The sequence below is a fragment of the Trachemys scripta genome, chromosome 13, assembly GCF_013100865.1.
Source record: "Trachemys scripta elegans isolate TJP31775 chromosome 13, CAS_Tse_1.0, whole genome shotgun sequence".
Classification (NCBI taxonomy): Eukaryota; Metazoa; Chordata; order Testudines; family Emydidae; genus Trachemys; species Trachemys scripta.
The window spans coordinates 8,536,089-8,560,033 of NC_048310.1; the positions used below are offsets into that span (position 1 = coordinate 8,536,089).

General features: G+C 44.6%; 1 protein-coding gene across 2 annotated transcripts; it reads right to left on the reverse strand.

Moving 5' to 3' along the window:
* Positions 1 to 403: 403 nt before the first annotated feature.
* On the reverse strand, positions 404 to 21,819 carry MTHFSD (methenyltetrahydrofolate synthetase domain containing). Of its 2 annotated transcripts, none has more exons than XM_034788676.1 (8): positions 21,718 to 21,819; positions 20,989 to 21,092; positions 19,189 to 19,302; positions 18,291 to 18,404; positions 14,424 to 14,514; positions 13,612 to 13,724; positions 12,762 to 12,887; positions 404 to 2,252 (listed from the first exon to the last, which is right to left on the reverse strand). In XM_034788676.1, exons 1-8 carry the CDS (start codon positions 21,806 to 21,808, stop codon positions 1,725 to 1,727), a joined length of 1,281 nt encoding a protein of 426 aa, XP_034644567.1. In that variant the 5' UTR covers positions 21,809 to 21,819; the 3' UTR covers positions 404 to 1,724. The 2 variants fall into 2 exon arrangements, with proteins under 2 accessions (XP_034644567.1, XP_034644568.1); XM_034788677.1 differs by lacking the exon at positions 19,189 to 19,302 and adding an exon at positions 19,353 to 19,466.
* Positions 21,820 to 23,945: the final 2,126 nt, after the last annotated feature.

The window sequence follows — 23,945 nt, forward strand, 5'->3', positions numbered from 1 at the left end:
GAGGAGCATTGACAATAATTCTGAGTTTGAGGAACAGTCATCACTCGGGAGCATAATTTTATTTCTTCAGAAGTCTCTCCTTTGTTTGCCCTGCAAAAAGTTAAAGCAATGCTTTCTTTGAGCTCTTATGCAGACAGCTTTGAGAACGTTTTCTTTAATACTGCATGAAAGGTCTTCCCCACTTGAAGCATAATAATGTGCTTAAAATATACTTAGTAATACCCTCTGGCTAAGAAAAATGTTTCCAACTCCTATACTTAAAAAAAGAAAATATCCATTTAGAAGCTTATTTTGACTTTTTGCCCAGGATCAATTGCAAAGTGCTTCTGTTTAGAAAGGATAGTTCAGCCAAAATTCAACTTGTTTTTCAGGACTAAGGAACTTACAAAAAATAAAAGCCATATTAAATAAATCATAATTCTGCTTTATTCCGTAAAAGCATGTGTGTGTATGCGTGTACAAGCTAGCACCTCCCCGTCAGGAAAATTTTCCTGTAGCACTCCGTACTCAAACCCATATCTGGCATCATGGTTACAAAGGAAGATTGCAATGCTGTAATAAGAAGGCACAGAATGAATACGCTGTGCTGATACCTTGGTAACTTTTCAAATAACTTTATGCCTAATCAGTTTCCACCAGTATTTGCAGTAGAGGCCCTGAATCTTCTCTCTCTTACATCAGTTTTACACTAATATAACTCCATTCACGTCAGAGTTGTGCTTAATTTACATCAGCAGCAGTGAGAGAAGAATCAGGCCCACTGGTCTTGAAAATAATCACATACTACATACCAATCTACCCATGAAAAAGGCACCTAAAATAGCCGGAAAGAAAAGCGATATTCATCTGATTTCCCAGACCACAATAAAATGTACAAAATTGAGAGAGAGTTAAGAGAGTGACCCCTGTGGGGTGCTCAGTGCTGTTAGTTTCAGATGAAGTCGACAGGTGCTGACGATGCTCAGTATCAGAGATGGTAAAAAAAAAAAAAAACACCACCACACAAACAAACCAAAACAAACACCTCCCCCTCCCCCACGAATCACAATCCATCCAATGGCATTGAAAAATTGCTTTTCAACAAAACATGTCTGTGAATTTTTTTCCATTTCTCACAAAATTTTGTTGCAAACCTCAAAACGCCTTTTTTTGGGAGAGTGTGTGTGGGGGGAGTAGGGGAGTGCGGGGGCAGTTTTCCTAGCCAGTTGTCCTTTGTACCTCACAGGATCGGGTCCTGTCTGGCAAGTGTGGCATCTCACAGACTAGATTTTCAAAAGCTCACCTCTAAATGTGTGTGCACAGCTGTGCAGGTACATTTCCCTGGCCAGCACCGATGACAATATAGGCATCTGGCTAGAATTGTGGGTACACAGATTCCTTGGGGCAGTTTTCCAAACAGGGTTTGTGTGCAAACGAATGTGGATGTGTGTACAATGACACACCTATCTAGTGCACAACTACTGGCACCTGAAGACATAAACTGAGTAACTGTATGCCGAAAGGGCCAATTTGTCATCTGCATAGGCAAATACTTGATTTGCATGAACATTTGTAGAAACAGTCAGCAAATCAGCCGTGCAACTGCATGCCCAATCTGCTAGAAAAGCTGGCTTTTAAATTCTATTGTTGGATCCTGTTTAGTCCACAAAGTTAGAGACTGTGCTGAGATCCTTGAAAAACTAGGTTGGATTCTTGATGAGCAATGAAGATGTACCTAATTTTTTCTATTCATACTTGTTTCTCTGTCCATTGATTTCTACTTGCCCTTTGTTTCTCTGGTTCTTGGCCATCTCAACTCGCAAAGTCTGACCCCTGAGGCTTAAGCCTTTCAAAGAGGCTACAACACTCTCAGCAGTCATTTTATCCGTGTAATCAAGAAAAGCCCGGCCCTGTGCTCCTTGCCAACTGAGCCGCAACGGGGATGCATGGAATTCTCGTAAAGCACTTTTTAACTCACTCACTCTTGTGCCTGGAGGTATATTACCTACATAGACAGTGGTGAGTGCACCATGTGTCTCTGATTTGGTACTTAAAGAATCATTTCCAACACGATGCTGTCCAATTTGGGCCGAGGTGGACTCAGTTTGCAGTTTTGTATTTCCAGTCTTGGCATTTTCATCGGAGTCTGCTGGTTTCCTGGCGTTTGGAAAGTCTGGATGTTCGTCTTTCAGGATAACATCTTTGCCTGCCTGCTTCTCTCTATAGCGAAGATTCTTTAGGATTGGGATTCTTTCCAGCATCTCGTAGCTGATCTAAAAAATTAATAGAAACAAGTTTGAGGGTGTTTTTTTTAAATTAACCCAACATATAAGGTCAGATTAGACTCTGTTCTCGTTTTGTCATCATCCTTCAAAGTGCCCAGAGCATTCAACAAACTTTACTAACTGTGTGGCTGACTTCTGAAGTTACTCCATAAACATACGTGGCAGGGCAACAAAAAACACTAGTCACTATGCAGGCTACACAATGCAGATCCAGCAGAAAATAACCAACCCACCCAGAGCTACTGGACTTTGGAATTTGCTGACTTGTGCATGTTCGGATTTGCAACCTTAATGTTGCATCAATACAAGATTCTGCATATGACATATATTATGTGTGTTAAAAATCTAACACAGACTGCATCCCCCATGCTTCCCTCATGGAAATTGGCCAAAACTGTGTTAACGTTTTTCTCTGACAAGTCGCCTGGCCCTGCCCCCAAAATTTCCCTTCCATCATTTCTCCCCATCACAGGCACTCTGAGTGGTCTCGTGTGTTTTCCTCTCCCCATCCCTCTCAAAGTCAGTGGGGTGGGGATGGTCTTCTCCTTCCCTGCCAGGATCTTTAGGGGCAGCTGGGCTTTAGAAAGAGGCCTGCTCTCTCTCCATCATGCCCCAGTTATCATAAGCCTCATCAGCAGAGATCCAGGAAAGACTCTTATTCTCACTGCTGAATGCTACTAGTCTGGGCCATGAAAGGGCCTAGGCTGCAGCTCACAACTTATAGGAAACTCAAGAACTCCCTAGTTACTGTATAACCTGGCTGGGCTCTCAGCCTCTGAATTGTAGCAAAGCCATTGCAGTAGCTGGAAGGAAAAGAGGCATTGCTTGCACGGCTGTTGATGAGGTTGTGGACAAGCAAGAAGTTTACCTTCCAGGAGATCTGCCCCCCCGAAATTAGAGGGGTGCCAGGGCACCTGGTTGACTCCACCTCAGTGAACTTCAAGGGAAAAAGGGCCAGCCAGCTGCCAAGAAGTTGCTGGTGGTAGATGAGAGCAGGTGGGGCACCAAGGCCCATCTAGGGTATAGCGGAAGCAATTCAGCAGAGGTCTCTCCAGTGTTTGCACATGCCTCTGCAGGGTTTCAGGTTTGTGAACCTCAAAGAGTTTTACTCTCAGGCTCAGACCAAAAGTCAGGCCTGGTTTCCTCTTGTTTCGGCCTAATAGTTCATATATGACCCAGTGATAGAATGAGAACAATTAGTTTAAAACAGAGGCTGCCTCCATTCTGGCCCCACATGGGTCGGGAGTAAAAGGTGCTGGAATTGGGCCCTGTAGCGGGGCAGTTACCCTGCTCTGGTGGACAAGGCTAGGCTGATTGGGGAAGCAGCCACAGCTGGCCCTATAAAGGGGCTGTGAGCCAGGAGCTGACAGTCTCTCTCCAGCCTTGGAGGGAGAAGGATCTAGCTGCCTGGGAGGAAAGGGTACCTGAAGCGGAGCAGGGCTGGGGAAAGGCAAGCCTGGCAACTCCCCAGGCTGCAGGTCTTGTTAAAGGCCCAAGGCAGGTACTGGGGCTAAAGAGGTGTAACGTGGGGATGGGCAGAGGAAGCTGGTCCAACCCCCTTGCTGATGATGAGTGGCCATTATGGATTGCAGTTAGCCCCAGTGAGAGGGGGCTAGATGACAATTGGCAGTAGACACTGAGGCAAGGTGGGCTTAGGGGATGGGGGTTCTCCTGGGAGGGGAGACCCAGAGTGAGGGGGTACTGCTGGGGCAGTACCCCAAGGTAAAGGGCACTAGGGTCTGAGGGGGACATGGGGGGCTTGCGGCAGGCGAGACACTGGCCAGTAGAGGGCGCTCTGAGGCTGGAAAAGAGCTAATTCCCAGATGAACCAGCAGGAGGTGCCGTGCCGGTGAGTCTCGACCTTGCTACAGGCCCTTAACAAGTAAACTTTTTTTTTTTTACTCTACCGTAATTCTTCTAGAAGCTAACACAAGCTGGCAGTTCAGAGATGTACATGTTTCCATGGGAGCCTTAGCACTCTGAAAGGTACATGCCATTTTCATATTTTGATGAGTTATGACTGCTGATCCTGGGAGAGATGCATTTTTCTCCACCAAATACTTTCAGATTGCTGAAACGGACAGCAGCTTCCCCTGAGCCGGGCAATATGACATTAGACAAATGGCTGAAGCCATCTTACTATGTTTTTCCTGGCCAACAATTAGGAACATTTGTTGTCCTCTGTCAAGTTTCCATGTGAAATGCAAGCTCGATGCTAGTTAAACCAAACAGGAAAAACATTTTTCTACACTCATGTAACTAATTGCTCCTGTACTCAGAAACAAGCCCAGCCAATTACGAACCAACTTTACAGTTTCTTTCACCCTAAAGTCAAACTTAGCTCAAAACATACAGCCAGAAGCTTTATTTAGAAAGATCAACACTACCAAGGGCAAACCTTCACCTCTTCACACAACCTGCGTACATGGGATGGGCACTGGGATGGGCAAAGAATTCCCAGGCCCTTCAGGAAACTCTGTGAACAAGACCAAATTAAAGCAATCCAGAGCCATGGGGATACCCCCCCAAAGGGGACATCCCCGCCGGTTGCCAGGACCAACCCCCAGCTCTGACATGGCCCTAGCTCTCCTTGGGTGGGCAACAGGTTTCAGAGTTAAAATTAAATGGGGCAGTTCATATCTCTTGGCTGACTGCAAACTCCGGGAGGCACCAGTTATACTCGGGTGAGGTTTTCAAGCTTCTCTTTGTTTCCATGAGAGAAACTTTCTTTTTCAAATGAACCCTGGGATTCTGAATTCATCAAGTGATTGGGCTGTAGTACCCATGCCTTAGTACAATGGACACTATAGAGTATTCCCTACAGCTTCCCCCTTGCACCAGTAGATCTCACACTGGTGATAAGCTCATCTAGGAGATCTCAGTGTAAGTGAGACAAGTGCTCATAGCTGAAAATCCACCCTGTCCTGCCCCCCAAACCACCCTTCCTACATGTGATGCATACCTAACAACGGCTCCCCATATCCTACTACCCCTCCACCCCTGCCCATGCCAAAGAACCACCCTCGTTCCGCTGCCCATTTCATGCCCATGACGGGAGCAGGGCAACACAATCTGCCCAACGGATGTAGTCCTAATCCTATGGGAGTCTTGCTGGTCACTTCAGGGAGAGTGCAACCAAAATTTCTAACTCCTCCACCAAAAAAAAAGAAAAGAAAAAGAGGCAGTTTGGGGTTTCAGTGTATGCATCCAACAAACCCATTTGTGGAGCGGCTGGGTGGCTAGGGAGGAGAAGGGAAATAAGCTGTTTGCTCTGTTGTAAAATACCAAAGAACTTTTCTGCAGTAGGACAATGTGTTGCTAATTATAATCATGCAAAAGCTACTTTTGTCTCGAGGGCTGCAGTGATTTGTCTGGAAGTGGAGGGAATCCAAGTACAGTCTCCTCCTCCATGCTGTCCATTTCCTGGTTTGACACGTGCAGGAACTTCCCAGCCTCATCTAGTGGTTAAAGCACAGAACTGAGACTTGGGTTCTACTTGGATGGCCACTGGCTCGGTAGGTGGTCTGGGTAAGTCATTGAATCTCCCTCTGTAAAATGGTGATAATTTATTCACCTGAGATCTCTCTGCGTCATGGGCATGCAAAAAAGGGGACAAGCAGGGTCCCAGTCACCTCCTCCAGTCAGGGGGGGGGGCACAGAACTGCTCCGGGGCAAGGAGAGTGAACTCCTCGGGCCAGGGCGGGGGCTGCCAGCTCCTCTGGCCCTGGGCCCGCGGGGGCGGATTCAGCTCTTCCAGCTGCTGGGGGAAAGTGAGCACCACCAGCTGCAGGGGGAGGGGGAAGAAGGGGAACCAGCTCCTCCGGCCCTGGGGCTGTGGTGTTCAGAAGGACTAGTGAAGGGACAGACTGGAACGGGGGCTGAATGGGAGTGAGGGTGCAGAGACATGGGGATGGGGGGTAATGAGTGCAGGGCCATATGGGAGCAGGGGAAGCAGGACCACATGGGGATGGGGACAGCTGAGTGGGGGTGCAGGGCCACATGGGGACAGGAGCAGATGTGCCTGACTGATTGACCCCTAGCCTCTCCCAGGGTCTGCATGAGGGAGGCTCCCTATCCCCTAACAATCCCTCCCCACCCTCCATCCCCAAAAACCTGTTCCATACTTCTCCCACTCTCACCCAACAACCCTCCACTTTCACTTTCCAGCAATTACTTCCCTCTCCCTCAGCTCTTCCATTACCCTTGACTCCCCGAAGCCTTTGCACTGCTTCCAAGGGGTGCAGGAAATACCTTTTTATATTGTAGCTTAAATGATTTCTTACTCAAAGTTCTGTATAAATACGCCTAGTAAGGAATCTATGTGTCAAAAAACATTTCCTCAATCTTTTTTGTTGTCTGTATTGTTACAAACATTCTTGTGGATGGATATTTTGAAATTAATTATGAAAATAATTGAAACTGGCATAATTACATTGTGTTATTTTGACAAATAAAATATGCAGAATTTTAAAATATTGTGCGCAGAATTTTTAATTTTTTGGCACAGAATTCCCCCAGCAGTAAATTTTGCTAAGGGACAGATTTACAAAGTAATTAGGTGCCTAAGGATGCAGCTAAGTGCCTATTAAATGTGTTGGTGCCAAACTCCCAGTGAACTCCAGTGGGAGTTAAGTGTTTAATGGAATTTTCAGAAGCACCTAATATGATTAGATTCCTATCTGGAATTTTAGGCATCTAAATACTTTTGTAGATCTGGCCCTAACTGCCCAAACAGATTCCTCTGAAGGTACTAGAAAATGGAAAGAATAACACTGCACCAAGCACTGCCCCGCCCCTTCCCCTTTGGGAGGTCGCAAAACCTGCTAACATCTAGCAGTGGAGAAAAGGAAGCAAAGGTGGCTGATGCATAGAAACCCATACAACGGATAGCTGTGGATGCTATTCCAAAATACACTCAGCAAAGGAGATCAGTGAACCACACAGCAATGATAGCAGGGCAAGTAGCAATTTCTAGCCATTTCATTGGCTCAACAAGGTACTTAAGTGTTGTCCAAAGCCTTACGCAGTAAGTACTTCAACTAGAGTCTGATCTCATTTAGGTTCCACCCTACACCACTGTAGCAAATGGCAAAACGCTCATTGACTTTAAGGATGCAGGATCGGACCTTTACATTGGCGCTGAGGGAGTTACACCAGTGCACACTGGGATCAGAATCTGGCCCACATCCTTTATAGCATAGCTTCCCAGTGATAGGAGGGTGGTGGGGAGATGACTTTGTACAATGTGCCCATTTGACATTACTGTTTGCTTCTGATTCAGAAGCAGGCTGTCCTATATCGTAGGGCTATTTCTGTCCTCAGTTACATTCCCTCTCGCCCCCAACCTTATACCAAGTTCCCCCTCCTCAACCCCATAATTTGTTTATTTAGCAGGAACCCTTTTGCTGTTTGTCAGGCTTTGTCTACACTGGAACTTCGTCGGCAAAGCTTTTGTCTTCAGGAGTGTTTAAAAAAAAAACAAAACACCCCCCCGAAGGACAAAAGTTTTACTGACGAAAAGCACTTTGTCAGCAGGAGCGCTCTCCTGCTGACAAAGCTGCCACCGCTTGTTGAGGGTGGAAGTTTTTTGACGGTGGGAGAGCTCTCTCCCGCCGATAAACAGCGGCTACACTGTGTGCCTTTTAGCAGCACGGCTGTGTTGCTAAAAAGTGTGTAGCGTAGACACAGATTCTCTCTCAAACTCTCAACAACAGAAGCATAAATACATTCTAAATCTTTTCTGTTTTTAAAAAAGCCAAATGAAATTGCTGTTATTTTGCACTAACTATTCTCATCTCCCCCTCCATTACCCCAAATATAATTATATTAATTACTCTGGTTACTTTGTGCTTTTTTAAAAAAAAAAACAAAAACGTAAAATGCAAAGAACTGTGACAAAGACTGACATACCTAGTCACAGATCCCAGCTGCCACCCGAAAAAGTGTGTTACTCCTGCGTTTAGGGTTCTCCTCAGAGACAAGGGGCTAGATTTTCAAAAGAGCTAACAGCTCCCATTGTGGCATTTAAATAAGTTGCCAGGTTTTCAAGAGGGATCAGCTCCCATGTCAGCACCTGAATCACATGGCTAAACTTCTCAGCTCCTAGCAGCTTCCCTTGTTTTCCAAAGGGGCTGTGTATAAAGAGAGAGCTAGACAAGAAGTTGCTGCTGACTAAGCATTTCTAGAGCACCTAGCACTATAGACAGGATAGTGTAGGCCTGATTCTGTTTACATTTACACTGGTGTAAGTCAGAAGTGGCTTCTCTGAAGTGAATAATGCTACGTTCGTGTTAAACTGGTGTAAGTGGAGGAGAATTGAGCCATACTGTACCTACTGTATACCGTCAGGCACTACTAAAGGAGCCAAAAGTCTTTCAAAGCCATTGAATGATCATTTCTGTGATACCAATCCCAGCATTTTGTTAGGTTTTCCTTGCATGCAACACATTTCTTTTCATTACAACAAATATCTTGGCCACAAAGCGTGTTGCAGAACGCAGGCTGTGGTGAAAATCTGTTGGGCCAGGTATTCGGCTGGTATAAATTGGTATCACATGGGGGGAGGGATAGCTCAGTGGTTTGAGCATTGGCCTGCTAAACCCAGGGTTGTGAGTTCAATCCTTGAAGGGGCCACTTAGGGATCTGGGCCAAAAATCTGTCTGGGGATTGGTCCTGCTTTGAGCAGGGGGTTGGACTAGATGACCTCCTGAGGTCCCTTCCAACCCTGATATTCTATGGAGCAATGCCAATTTACACCAGGTGAGGCTCTGAATCATTACTTTTTCCTCCACTTTTCCAATAATCAAAGTGGTAAGAAACCCTGAAACCTGTTTGAGCATTGCATTTAACTTTAATTTTTGTGGTGTGCATTGTTTGACACACACGTTTCACATCTTGCCTCTCAATTTTAAGAGCATGCACAGTGTACAAATGCTGAAAACAGAGGTGTTTGCTAACAGCTACTCGCCTAACAGCTTCTCACCAAATTAAGGACATCTCCCAGGACAATGCTTAGCCATAGCCTAGTGTTTGCAAGCAGGAATACCCTACTTTATATAAACCCTTAAGCCATTGTTGTCTTTGCTTGAGCAAGCCACGTTTCTGAAGGGTGAACTTTTGTTACAAGGCAATTTACACATCTCACAGACATCCCTTACTAAATACACTTAAACTACATTCCATTGACAAAACATCCTGTTTAGAAGATGAGTCTTTTATCCACTACCTCTTGGCTAATTTATTTTTGCTCAGAGATACAGGAATGCAATGGCAAAGCCAGGATTTGAAGGAGGAGAAAAGGATGTAGGATTGGGAGTCATGAGCTTATGGACAAACTCTTAAATAACCACAACAAAATCCTGTAGTTTTAAGATCTGCAGATTAACTAGACCTCCCAGCTCTGAGACACTGCGTGTAGCAGTTATTCACAGGGAAACGCCCATAATGACAAGATAACAAAAACACGTACGCATGTTACTTTGTTCCCAGTGAATTAAAACCTGGAAATCTGTTGTCCTTTTAGTTCTTTAGCTGTACCAGAAACATGGATGATTGGTACCACGCTGAGGAACAGAAATCTAAATATTCCTCTCCCCTCCCGGGATCTCATTCATGTCTTAACAGCACAAGTACTGATGATGTGTTAGGGAAGGGTAATATTACCACCACTGAATTGTAGGTGGTACAACTATACAAGCAGTAGCATTTCAGTACAGTGTGTCTTCAATATCTTCAAGTCCCTTCTTGTCCCACCATCCCCATGTCCAATGCAATCTTTTCCTGTGTCATTTCAAGTCCATCTGACCTCAGTTGTTGGCGCTTCAGGACAGGGACTCTGGTCAAAGCTATCAAGGTTGGGTCCTTATTAAAATTTAGGTTCCTAAACAAGGGCTGGCTGCTGCAAGATGCTGAGCGCTCCTGGGAGGTGGGGAGTCAATGGGAGAAGGATATTCAGTATCCTGAGAAAGTGAGCCTTAAAACTGGCCTGATTTTCAGAGAAAATGAGCACTCCAAAATCTCTCTGAAATCCATGTGAGCTGTGGGAGCTCAACACCTTTGAAAATCAGGTCACCTTTATTTAGGTGCCCAAATATGGGCAAGAAGCCTACATTCAAGCACCAGCTTAGAAAATTGCGGCCCACGTCTTTTCTGTTTTGCCTCAAAAACAACAAACCTCTATGACACAGCATACATAACAGGTAGGGGGGTGTGGGTGTGGGCGTGGGTGTGTGTGTGTGTGACACTAAAACTCCCCCCCCCCCTTCTTCTAGCTCTTCGGTTATGAATAAACAGGAAAAAAAATTGGTAGAATTAGGGCCTAATCCAAAGCCAACTGACGTCAATGAGAGTCCTTCCACTGACTTCCTTGGGCTTTGCATCAGGCACTAATTGCCGTTCTACTGAAAACATTCCTAATAGATGTATGTTAATATGTGGTGAAAACTATACCGTCCATGCTTAACACATGAGAGAAGAGACACAAACAGTAATAATACAGTCAAATCAAGCAATGATCATAGAATATCAGGTTTGGAAGGACCTCAGGAGGTCATCTAGTCCAACCCCCTGTTCAAAGCAGGACCAATCCCCAGCTAAATCAATGATGGGAAAACAGGTAAGCACACCCCCAAGTGTGAACACCACCATTGAAAATAAAATGGTTTCTGACACAGCATAGGAATAGTATGGTTTGGGAAAATATGTCTGAGCAAGTTACAAATGTGAACAGATGGAAGTGCCTTAAGTGCTGGTAAGCCTTTGTCCCAAGCGCTGTTATATGGCTGGTCTTTAATCTCTCTCTGATAAGAGAAGAAATGAAAAGACCACATCCATTTTGATACACTGGTTAGTTAGAGACTAACCTCGTCTGTGAGAGTGTCAAAAGCAGCACAAAGATTAAAGGACTTTTCAAGAGATTTTGTCTTCTCCAGACCTTTGCAGATTTAGCTGGCGAAGGGAAGTGGAGAGAAATGTTAGCAAGGTAATTTATTGAGGCTGAATTCCGACATGAAGGGAGAACGTGATCAAAGCCATGCTGGCAAGATGGATGGGGCACAAGAGCTGGGACTTCAAACAATTCCGTTAAATGAGCTTGAGTATAAGAAAATCTCCATGTGAAATATTTCAATTATGAAATGCACTAACACAAAAGGAGCTCTCATTTACTCACCCACAACCAGGTTAGAATACTCCTCCGTGATAGAAAAATAAATAGAGTGGGTAGAGTTATTTATTGCAGATAAGTTACAAGTTTAGCCCTTTTTTCGGTTTGCAAAGTGTTTGCCAACTGATCCTGGCTTCTACAAAAGTACTAATTTCTTACAAGTATTTCCTGGATAGTTTATGCAAACAACAATTTGCTATTCATTATCTGTAGTGTGCAAATCGTCACTTAAGGCATATGGTGTTGTTTCTGCTGACTTGAGAAAGACAAGATGGGTGAGGTAATCGCTTTTATTGGACCAACTTCTGGTGGTGAGAGAAGCAAGATTTCAAGATGACACAGACCTCTTCTCCAGCTCAGATGACTTAAGACTTTTAAAGAGGAAAACAATAAAAATCAGATTATAAATAAAGCCCTTTCCAATATGAACTTTCAGACAAAATCATTCGTGTGAACATTTGTGAAACTGTTTGGATTTGTGAACGTCTCTATGAAAAAAGTGGTGATCATCCAAATTAACAATCAACCAAAACAACTCCAGCAGCGCGGATGCATCATGTTGATGCATGAAAGTATTTAGAAATCCCTTCCTGCACTATTCAACCAGCTCGATCTATATATTATTTTAAAATAAATCCCACACTTAACCACTAGCAGCAATGCAAAAACCAACGTCCCTACCACTAATTCATAAAACATTCACTTACTTTTCCTGCGAAGATGGCCTGGCAGACACTCCACTCTGGATTTATGGCATGAAGCTCTTCCTGCTGCATTGTCTCATGAAAAGGAACAGAATCCACTTCAACAAGTATTCATGAGGCAAGACGTACTCTGTGGGGCAGATCCTCGGATGCTGTCAGTTGTCATAGCTTTACTGCATTCTGCAGCTCTATGACAATTTAAGCCATCTGAGAATCAGTCCCCATATGACGCAACCTGAAATCTACATGATAGGACACCTCACCTGCAAACACGTCTTGTTTTTGCCACTATCATTTACAACAACCACACAGACACCTGAAAACAATGCGTCTTTGCTTATTTCCATTTTCCAAACATGTCCCTCACCTTCCTAGTGTTTCTAATACAACAGACGGCAACCTGATTCCACTTTCTTTACTTGTTTTTATGTCATCACCACCATCGGGAGGCCACGGGAATGTTCACACTGGCTATATACAGAGTTTGTTAGTTGGAGATGCAGTTTTCATAGATATTCAGAGGATACACATTCCAGAAGGATTAATGATGTACCTTCTCCTTCTGTACATCATTAGTTTCAGAAGCAAGCATTTGGTACCAATAAATCATCGTTAGCGGAAGTAGCCTACCTTATGCCATATTATTCCTTGTGGTTTTGGTCGTTTGCAGCCTGTTTTAATGGTTCTTGTTGGAGTGAGGATGTAATCCACAGTTAAATCATGGTCATCAAGCAGCTCTTCTGCAATGTCAACCACCTACAACCAGAGGGAAGAAAAATTTGGTAGGTAATTAAAACAACCCCACCAGAACTGTGACTTCGCATGGAAAGTTTCATTCCAGACAGCTTCCCAGATACCAAAAATCTCTCACTTAAGATGACAAGATAAGCAGATTACACTGAAACAACCCCAGATCTAGACACAAGTCAGTCCTGCTCTGCAACTACTTAACAACTGTTACAACTGGAACTGAGTGACTACTTGATTTTTTTTCAGTTCAGGGGCTGAACTGAAAAATTTGTTTGGGGTTGTTCCAAAGCTTACATTTTGGGGGATTTCCTCGCCGAAATAAGAAACTGAAAAAATATTGTTTCATTCGAACTGAAATAGTATTTTTGTTTTGGTTTATTGCTTTGTTTTGGGGTGCCTTTTACCTTCTTTTAATTTTCTAAAGGCATCAAGCTAGATTTCTGAAACAAAATGTTGGTTTGAAATGAAAAGTTGAAATGTCTCCTTCTGAAAAGGTCGAAACGAAGCGTTTTGACTTTGACTCCTCCCTCCCCCACCCGCTGCTTCATTTTTTATTCAGACGAATTTGACCTCAATTTCCAAATAGTTTCACTCATCCTGAAACGGCATTTTGGGGCAAATAATTTGTCCCAAAAATTCCATCCAGTTCTAATCTCAGCTGCTCAATACACGCCTATAATGCAAGGTACTGAATGGTTGCAGATGCGCCTTCAGAGGTTCTTCAGCTCACCTGGCAGTCATGCACGACAGTAACTACCGGGGTGTCCTCTCTGATGGCTCCCATTGACATCATCATTGCATATTCCATATCTGCAAAACCTTCCCCTTTCCCAATTCTCCAACCTAAAATGTACCAATAAAAAGCGAGCTAGTTAATTAACACTGGAGGGCAACAGAGTGCAAGAGATGGCAATAATTAAGTAGAATGCTTGTAAAAAGGCAACAGATGTCTGGCACATGAACCAATTCTGAGAGCCCATCTGCACCAGGCTGGATTCAGGAGTCGGTACCGGTTAACCCAAGTCTGAAGAAGACAGCTTAGGTTTCAGAAAGAGAGGACTTTTTTTTTTTTTTTGCAAGTGAATGTAATGCTAATGAAAGGTCTTGCACGGACAGCTGCCATACCGAGGTCACCCCACAAATAGGTGGAGAATGGGCAGCTGCAGTGCAAGACCTTTATGCTGCCCCCCTCACCCAACAAGCCTCTGCTTTGTCCTGGAGGAACCATCTCTACAGGGAGAGAAGATCCGCCCTCGTGACTGTTCAACTGAAAACACAATGCACCCAGAAGAACCCTGTTGAAGATGCACTGTGCACATGCAACACATTGGCTGGTGTAACTCCACTATTAAACTCCCAGCAGAGGGAACAAATAGTGATGGCATCTTTGTAATGTAGACACCAGCCTTCAGAAACTGGAGTGAGACCACTAACGCTTCACATGGAAAGGGATTACCCTTAAATATAAGACAGAGAAATTGATATCCTGCTATCCCCCAAAACCTCCCCAACTCTAACATGTCCAACAACCTTTACCCCTACCTTTTTCAGAAACAGCCACCGATCCTACAACAACCAGATCCACTTGGACTTTTGCGTCCAGACCTATAGGCACACTGTAATCCTTTACCCCCTAAGAAGAAAAACATGATTTTAAGGATGTTTCACTTCCAATTCAGTAAAACATCATCATCATTAAAAATAATCAAGCCTCTTTTGCTCAAACCAAATAAATACCCGAGCTCTGAAATGTCCCTTCCCGTACACAGCCGATTATCAGAAGTCTGGGAAGTTATTCTCCAAGCATCCAGCGAGTTAGAATTCTGCACTATATTTTCGGCTAAAACGTTGACACTTTTGGCATATTTCAATAGACGCTGTGGCTTCTCAGCCCTTCTGAAAACCAAGCTAGTTACTGAGCAGCTGAAATTTGTATTTGAAACCCAACATCAGGCTCCTATTTTTGAAAATCTTGGCGGATGGCACGGAAGAGTAATGCATCGCGCCAGTCACAGAAGGATCACAAAGTGCGTTAAAAATTGTTAAATGAATCCTCACAATACATCTGTGAAATAGGGAAGTGTTAACTTCAGCTTACAAATGGGACAGCTGAAGTTTAGAGACATTACAGGCTTGTCTACATGGGGATTTATTCCTGATTAACTGTGTGTGCAGATGTAGAAGTGGCTTTAACTAAGGTGGAATAATGCAGTCTTATTTGGAATAAGGATGTCCACACACATAGGGCATGTCTACACTACAGCGGCACAATTATGGTGCTGCAGCTATGCTCTGGCACCATAGCATGGACACTTCCTCTGTGGACAGAAGGAAGTTTTCAGTCAACGTAGTTAATCCATCAGTAGCTAGGTCAACAGAACAATTCTTCCGCCGTTGGGGATTAGGTCCACATAACTACAGCTCTCAGGATTGAAACTGTTCACAGCCCTGAATGACAAAGCCAGGTCAATCTAATTTTTAAGTGTAGAGTAGGCCAGAGTTAATCAGGAATAGATAATTCGCTATCAATTCACACATTACCTTATTCTGGATTAACTTTTATGTGTAGACAAACTCTAAACTATTTTCCCCAGGTCATACAAGAAGCCTGTCTGTAACAGAGCCAAGGATAGAATCTGGATCACTTGGCTACCTGTCTTATGCATTAGCCACTAGACAGACTGTCTCTACACACCAGTTATCCCTCAATGCATGCTCCACTATGACCCACATATTCTCCTGAACTTTCCTTCCTTGTCACATTTTGATGTCTATGAGTTAACAGTGTGCCCTTGTTGCCAAGAAGGCTAACGGCATTTTGGGCTGTATAAGTAGGGGCATTGCCAGCAGATCGAGGGACGTGATCATTCCCTTCTATTTGACATTGGTGAGGCCTCATCTGGAGTACTGTGTCCAGTTTTGGGCCTCACACTACAAGAAGGATGTGGAAAATTTGGAAAGAATCCAGCGGAGGGCAACAAAAATGATTAATGGTCTGGAGCACATGACTTATGAGGAGAGGCTGAGGGAACTGGGATTGTTTAGTCTGCAGGAGAAAAGAATGAGGGGGGATTCGATATCTGCTTTCAACTACCTGAAAGGGGGTTCCAAAGAGGATGGATCTAGACTGTTCTCAGTGTTACCAGATGACAGAACAAGGAGTAATGGTCTCAAGTTGCAGTGGCAGAGATTTAGGGTGGATATTAGGAAAAACTTTTTCACTAGGAGGGTGGTGAAGCACTGGAATGGGTTACCTAGGGAGGTGGTGGAATCTCCTTCCTTAGAGGTTTTTAAGGTCAGGCTTGACAAAGCTCTGGCTGGGATGATTTAGTTGGGGATTGGTCCTGCTTTGAGCAGGGGGTTGGATTAGATGACCTCCTGGGGTCCCTTCCAACCCTGATATTCTATGATCTCTGATGTAATGATGTCAAGCTGAGATACCTGAAGCAAGCCCTTCTACTTCAGAGCCTAGGGTACGGAGGTACATGTCACTGCCAAATGTAATGAACAGTTTTTTCCCCCCCTCTCCTCTCCTCTCTACAGCATTTGTTCAAGACAGATTTCTGGAGCTGTAGATACTCAGCACCTCTGAAAATCAGATCCAACATGTCTCAACCTGGACACCCAAAAATGGGAGGCACTCAAAATGGGAGGGTTTCACTTCTTTAGTTTTGTCTTTGTTAGATATTTTTACTTCGAGATTAACTCAAGGTAATTCACATGTTTGTAAAGGATAAGGCAGACACTTGTCACACATCTGATCCAGGTGAGAAACCTTTGTTCTTTATGTTAGGTTGACACCCACAATGAAAAACAAATGTTTAAAGCCTAGCATAAAATAAGGCCAGTGAAGAATAACTCTTGGGTGAGTTTCTCCATCTGTAAAATAGAGAGAATAATATTTACTTGCCTATCTCCCAGAGGTTTGCTGAGGATTGTTTGTATTGTATTCTGTGAATGCAAGGTGCATGAGACACATTACGACTTTATTCACTAGCACCTGTCTGCCTGAAAAATAGCACTGACGTGATAGAAAGGTCATAGGTCAGATATGAGACTGGGCAGCAGGTCAAGAGAAAGTTATCTTTTGAATGACATATAGTACAACTTCCAACTCTTATCAGTTTTAATAAAATAACAGTCTTAAGAGAACTCTTAACAGAGACGCTCACTTTAGAGTTTCACACATTTTCAGTCCCCCCAATTATATGTAGGAGTCTGTGTTTGGATTGATGGCCAATAATTTTAAATTTTTTACATTTTAAGACAATTAATTGAAAAATGCTATATTTGTTTTAAATTCTAGAAATAGGTAAAATAATACAGGATTCTGTGGCATATTCACTCAGCTATGGAATATGACATTTGTACACGAGGGGGCAGCAAAGCACCACTTTACAACAAAAAAAGATCTACTCAGAATTGTTTTTTTTCCCCCACACATCCACCAAGTGACAGAAATTAGTTAATTTGGATGCTTTTTGTTCATTTCCTTAAGAGTCAAAAGGGTAAAAGATCTGCCCTTAACCTCACCCTCCCTCCCCCCCCAAAAAGTATGAACCACCATAAACATTTTATTACCCAGATTAAGCAACCAGTTTTAAACATTAAATACTCTCCCCTCTAGGTTTTCTAAGCACAAAAGTTCAACTGTGCAAGAGATGGCAGAAACAATGTGTGTCAGACTCTGAGGTTTTTAAGTGTGTAAATACAGCCTCTGAAACTTTCTTGCGGTGATCCAGGTAAATAAAGCCACTGAGAATGAATATTTCTGCACTGAAAATCCAAAACAACAAAGAGCAAAGCGATGGTGCATCTCTAAATAGTTGTATGGTTCAGATGAATATGCAAAAAGTTGATGCTTATTTCAAGTTTATCCACTTAGCCTTTTTGGGGAGGCAAAGCAAGGGCCGAAATCCTGTGAGCACCAGCTATCTGGTAACAGGCCTGAAACATCCGGCTTCTAGCTAGGCTGGCATTACCGTGAGTATAGTCTTCTGTGTGTTAGTCCTAGGCCCCAACAGGGAGTGGAGGAGTGCATGAAAGTGAAAAAATAACAAGGATAAAAACGTTCACTATACTTTTCTGAATCTCAACCATACATTTTGATTCGCCTTTTCTCTTATTTGTGCTATGGCTGTGTCTGGAGGTTGGGGCCCCAACTGCGCTCATTACACATTCATCTAGCAAGAGCTAGCCCATCGCTGAGCAATTTACAATCTAAAGACACAAGACAGAAATGAAATACTATCATCTCTGTTCTTACAGAGCGGGAGCAGAGGCACGCAAAGATGAAATGGTTTGTCCAAAGCTACACAGTGAAGATCTCCCTAGCCTCAGTCCAGAATCATAGCTATAAGGCCACTGCTCTGCTCTTTTGACATAATTCCCCCCACTTCTGATACCTACTTGAGAGGTTGCACATATTCTCAGGATCTCTTTAGTTGCTCCTGGTGGTGGGACAATCTTATTAAACAACCCAGTTCTCAGTCGCGGTGTTGGAACCAATAAAGTTTTCCTTGCCTGTGATAACAGAAACCATCAACAGTTACACGCCAGAATTAGGGGACAGGCTTATTTTTCTTTAAATATATAGAAAAAAAAAATCCTTTACTGCCATGTGTTTGAGCACAATGCTCCTCTGGGCAAAAAATACAGAATTACCATTTGTACAAATAAATAATTCTTAATGCTTGCAAATGAAACCTTTCTAATAAGCAAGACAATGAAATCAGAGATTATTTATTTCAGAGATGAACAAGACATTGGATGAACTAATTTAAATGTAAGATCATTCTCAACAACGACAGTGGAAGAATCTAGTTTCCGTCACGTGCCGATTCAGACAGTCAATGTGAAATGGGGCATACTGAGAGATGTTACATTAATGTTATGGATGCAATTCAACCTGGATTTATTTAAGCGTTTGCAAGTCTGTATCGCGACATGACCCAAAGCCCTGGGGGCTTTATGAGAGGCATTTTTATCCCACAGCTATTGTAGTAGCTGTACCCTGAAGACTTACAGCTATGCAGAGAATACTTTCATTCTGCTGTGAAAAGTGTCATGTACCAGCTAATGTATACAGGAGGGAAAGTATCTAATGGTGAGAGCAGAGGGCTGGTTTTCCTGAGTTCTATTCCAAACTCTCCCACCAACTTGCCGAGTGCCTCAGTTTCTCCATTTGTAACACTTATTTGTAAAACTCTCATGTGACTGGTGCCATATAAATGTCAAGAACCTTGGACAACGTGGTCTGCTCAAGCACTTGGGGTTGCACACCCTCACTCAGGGGAGGTTCAATTACCTGTAAGGTCACTAGCCGAACTCCTTCTAGTGGTTTGTCAGGGTCCACTTTAATCTCACTTGTTCTTTTGAACACGTCAAGCTCTCGGACAGCATGGCAAGCCTGGCGAGACCCCTGCATCAGTGGAACAGCCATTAAACAGGAAAAGGAATACTGGCACTTACTTCCAGGGTTAGAAAGCGAGCAGTCTTCTGGGGAGCATCAGGGTTTATTTTAATGGTCTTGGCAGTTTTGAATTCCTGTAAACCTGGGAGCCTACTTGCAGCATGCGAAGCACCCTGTTTTCATAGACAGCAGCATGTCATCAAACTGTTCACAACTTTCCAAATCCAAGAGAGGCAAATCCCACCTTCAATCAAGCAATGCAATTGAATTCCCTACTTCTAACGCTGACCCGCTGGACCAAGAATTTCTTGCTAAATTGGTGATGTCTCAAATACTCATAATCACCCAGACTAAAATCCAAGTGCCTCATGGGACTTGTTGGGTACCTGCAACTCTTGCTCCCATTGATAATCACTAGCGGGTACTCAACTGGCACCTTGTAGTCCACCCCAAGTAAGGGCTAGCGCCAGCGATGCTACCCCAGAAGCAGAGCAGGGACTGAATTGTGCCTCAGTCCCCTTGTTTCAGGAGGACGTAAAGCCACACCAGCCCTCTTCTTGGGGGAGTTGCTTCCCCCCTGCACCAACTCAACTGCACAGGCTGGTGCCTTGGGTTCATTCCCTGCCCACTCATTCTCCATCCACCTGCATGGGAGGGGAAGCAGTGGCTTGCTGGCAGCCATTTTCCCCCTTGTACTGCTACCCATGATACTGATAGCCCATGCGAGGAAGCCTGGGGGCTCATTACACCTACTTATTCCCCTGAGCAAAACTGTAGCCAGAGTTGTAACACAGCTCTTAATGTTTAGTGGCCAGATCCACTGTGCAGGTGCACTAGAGAATGGAAAGACCTTCCTCTCACTCAGTATACCAACACTGGAAGCAGACGCCATGCTACAGACGCCACCGCTTCCTGAGAATGACTGCACATCAAAACAACAAGTCACTGGGCAGGCTGATAGAACGGCCATAGCCCCACGCCCTTGTGCATTTTGACACTAGTGCTGGACATGCTAGATTTTATAGGTACATTAAGTGCCACTTCTGACCACACTCCCGTTTCTCCCTGCCCCATGACCTGGCGGCATTACGGCTAGAGCTTTCCTATGCAGGAAATATGGCTCAGCCACCACTGCCCAGTTACCTCTACATACCTCTGCTGCCATCATTTACACAACCCTATTTCAGCACCACATTATAGACCGTGTGGCCTAGGGGAGAGAGCACAGGACTAGGATTCGGGGGACTGGGATTCTATTCTTGTCCCCACCGCTGGCTTGCTGGAGGACCTGGTGCCTCAGTTTCCCCAGTGGCAAAATGGGGTCATGATACTGACCTCCTTTGTAAAGTGTTTTGAAATCTACTGATAAAAAGCATTATATAAAACCAAGATATTATTATCCCATTCAGCATTTAGGAATAAGAACTGTACAAAACCCCTCAAGTTTTTCAGTTATATTTGCCAATCTGATGGTTTTTCCCCCCAATCCATCCCAGGTGCTATGGTTATTCACTAATTGTGCAGACTGTTGGGATGCATGATGGACAAACAATTTCTGATATACACCAGAATAACCCATTTGTATTTCATAAATGCAACATATTCACTTCATTTTTAAGGGTTTCCAGCCAAGAGAATGTTTTGTTTTGCATATGACAGGAATATATATTGTTCATTTCTGAAAAACCACAATACCTTGAAATTGGGGATCCGGTGATGCACTGGTCTTGGGAAATCAGCCAAGTTATTTGCTTCCATATAGTCCCAGATCTTCATCCGGATATCCCATTTGGAGACACCTTTCAAAAGGCAATAAGGATCAGGAGCAGAATCAAGGCAAGGATGAATGAATATAATATACAGCAGAGTGCCAGGCCAGTGAGATAAAGGTGAGCATTTCACCATAACAGAGTGTTGGGGACACACTGGACAGCCACTGTTAAAGTTGCCCTTGCGTATCTCAGCTACTTCAGTTATTTCCACAGGGAAGGAAGACTGCTGAATTGCACAAAGTGCTCTATGCATTAGACAGGTTTCAGAGGGGTAGCCGTGTTAGCCTGTCTCAGCAAAAACAACGAGGAGTCCTGGTGGCACCTAAGACTACCAAATTTATTTGGACATAAGCTTTCGTGGGTTAGAACCCGGTGCATCTGATGAAGTGGGCTGTAGCCCACAAAAGCTTATGCCCAAATAAATGTGTTCCTCTCTAAGGTGCCACAAGGACTCCTCGTTGTCTATGCATTAGGGTAGTGAGAAGCTTTGCACCCCCTGGTCTGACCTCCACGACCAATGTGGGGACGGAGCCCCTGCACAATTCCCTCCCCTTCAATACGGGGGCTCCCATTTCCCCTTTGTCTAGTCTCCCCCTCCCTGGGGCTATCGCCCCCCCAAAGCCCCTCCCCGGGGACTCCCGGCAGGTCCCACCAGCGCTCAGCCGCACCCCCGCCTCCATGTCCCCTGAGCAGCGGGAAGCGCCGTGTGTCTCTGCCCGGTACCGCCCCCCTCCTGTACCCATCAGCTGGCGGCGCCACGTGTCTGCAGGGACTACGGCGGCCGGGAGCGGACAAGAACCCTCAGCCCGACGGACCGACACGCAGGGGGTGGGGCTGGCTTGGATCTCCAGCGAAGCGCCCCGCCCATAACCAACCCGACTGCTGGTTGCCGTGGCGCCCCGAAGCCCCCCAGCGCGCGGCGCTGCACAACCCCCCGGGAGAGCCAGCCAACCCCCGCCCCGCAGAGCTCACAGGCTGGGTGGGAGGCGAACCCCCGCTGAAGGGACTTGCACAAGGGCAGGGAATAGACGCTTCGTCTTCTCACTCCCACTTCTGCTCAAGCCACTGGCCCAAGGGTGTCTCCAGGGGAGCTGGGACAATGTGTATAGTGGGGGGGCTGAAAGCCATTGAACCAAACTGTAAACCCTGTATATGATGGAAACCACTTCAAGCCAGGGGGTGTGTCACTGCAGCACCCTAGTTCTGGACTGGTGCCTATGGGTGTCTCCAAGAGGGCCAAAATGTCCTTGCCAAAAGCCGGGCATTTGCGAGATGCCCAGTGGCAAGAGCGTCACACGGAGCTCTTAGCAACACTAAACCCGGGCAAGGAATCCACTCCCAAGCAGTTGTGGTAAAGACAAACAGAGACACTCTCTATACATCCCCTGCAGCGGATGAAACCTGGGCGTCAGCAATACCCAGGGTGGGGATAGTGAAACAAAAAAGAGAAGCTGGCATCACCCATTGCCATTGACCAAGATGAGAGCTAATAATTGGATTTTAAAAGTTCTTTCACTCTTGGTTCGCCTAGGACTCTAACCTGGCTTCCGGCAATGAGCTCTCTGAGGCAGGAAGCGTTATTATCCCCATTTCACAGATGGGGAAGTGAACAATGGGGAGATTAAAACCCCAACACTGCAGTTGTCCTCTGAATATTAAGTACATGCTTGTAAGAGTGGGAAGTGGTTTACCCAATGTCACCCAGGAAATCTGTGGCAAAGCCAGGAATCAAATCCAGCTCTCCTGCTTCAGAGCCCAGCACCTCAACCACAAGGTTTTCCTTCCTCTCTTATTTCTGGCCCCTGTGAAGTAACAGCAATTTCACATTCAGCTGCAAAACTACCTTCACAGCAGCAAATGATAGCAGGTGGGGAAAGGGTCTGGGCTCGACTCCTTGGTGGAAGAAGAATAGGCATGTTCTTACACTCCATAAAATTAAATTGCAATTACCCCAGTGCAACTAAAGTGCACAGGGGATAAAATGTATCTAGCTGCATGATTTCTTTACACAGCATTGTACTTATTTATGCATCTGATAAAAATACTAATTTCTGAGCCTGATCTTGACGTTTTTACTCAGGTTTACTTCTTCACACAACGCACAGTCAACCTGTGGAACTCGTTATCGGGGAATGTTGTGAAGGCCAAAATAGAACTAGATACATTAATGGAGAATGGCTATTAGCCAAGATGGTAAGTAATGTCATCCCATGCTCTGTGTGTCCCTAGCCTCTGGTTGCCAGATGCTGGGATTGGACAACAGGGGATGGATCACTTGATGGATGCCTATTCTGTTCCTTCCTTCAGAAGCCCGTGGCATTGGCCACTGTTGGAAGACAGGGTACAGGGCTAGATGGATCATTGGTCTGAGTCAGTATGTTTGTTCTTCCAGTCAATGGGATTTTGTTCTACTTAAGGATTGCAGGATGGGATCCTATGCTATAAAGGACATTTTGTTAATTGGGGTTCTTCCCTGTCATGCATATATCCATCAGCCAAATTCTACTGTATATGCAGTTCTCAAAACCAGCAGGATTAGTGAGCCTTCAAGTTTTGGGGCAGTGGAGTGTTGTTATAGAATTCTGCCCTATTCCAAATAAGGAGCCTTCGTGGAAGGTTTGATTTAAATTAAGTATCCTCTTGTGAGTTTCTGGGTATGATATTCTTGGCTCCACTTTCTTTTTTTTGAAATGTCCTCATTGGTGGGCAACTGTTATGTTATAATCCAGCAGTCTGCAGCTGGGGATTACAAGGTGTCTTTTAGCTCAGTTTTAATAAGAACAATATAAATGATTGCATGGCCCAAATTCATGAACAATGGCGATATTCTTCCTGAAATTAAATATACAAAGGGACATGCTGTGCCATAAATTTTAAAGT

Coding starts and splice junctions, on each gene's coding strand:
- MTHFSD (XM_034788676.1), bottom strand. CDS start 21,808: ATGGGTACAGGAGGGGGGCGGTACCGGGCAGAGACACACGGCGCTTCC. Junction 18,405..19,188: donor TTCGGCTAGTGACCTTACAG/GTAATTGAACCT, acceptor CTGTTATCACAG/GCAAGGAAAACTTTATTGGT. Junction 14,515..18,290: donor GAATATGTGCAACCTCTCAA/GTAGGTATCAGA, acceptor TTTTCTTCTTAG/GGGGTAAAGGATTACAGTGT.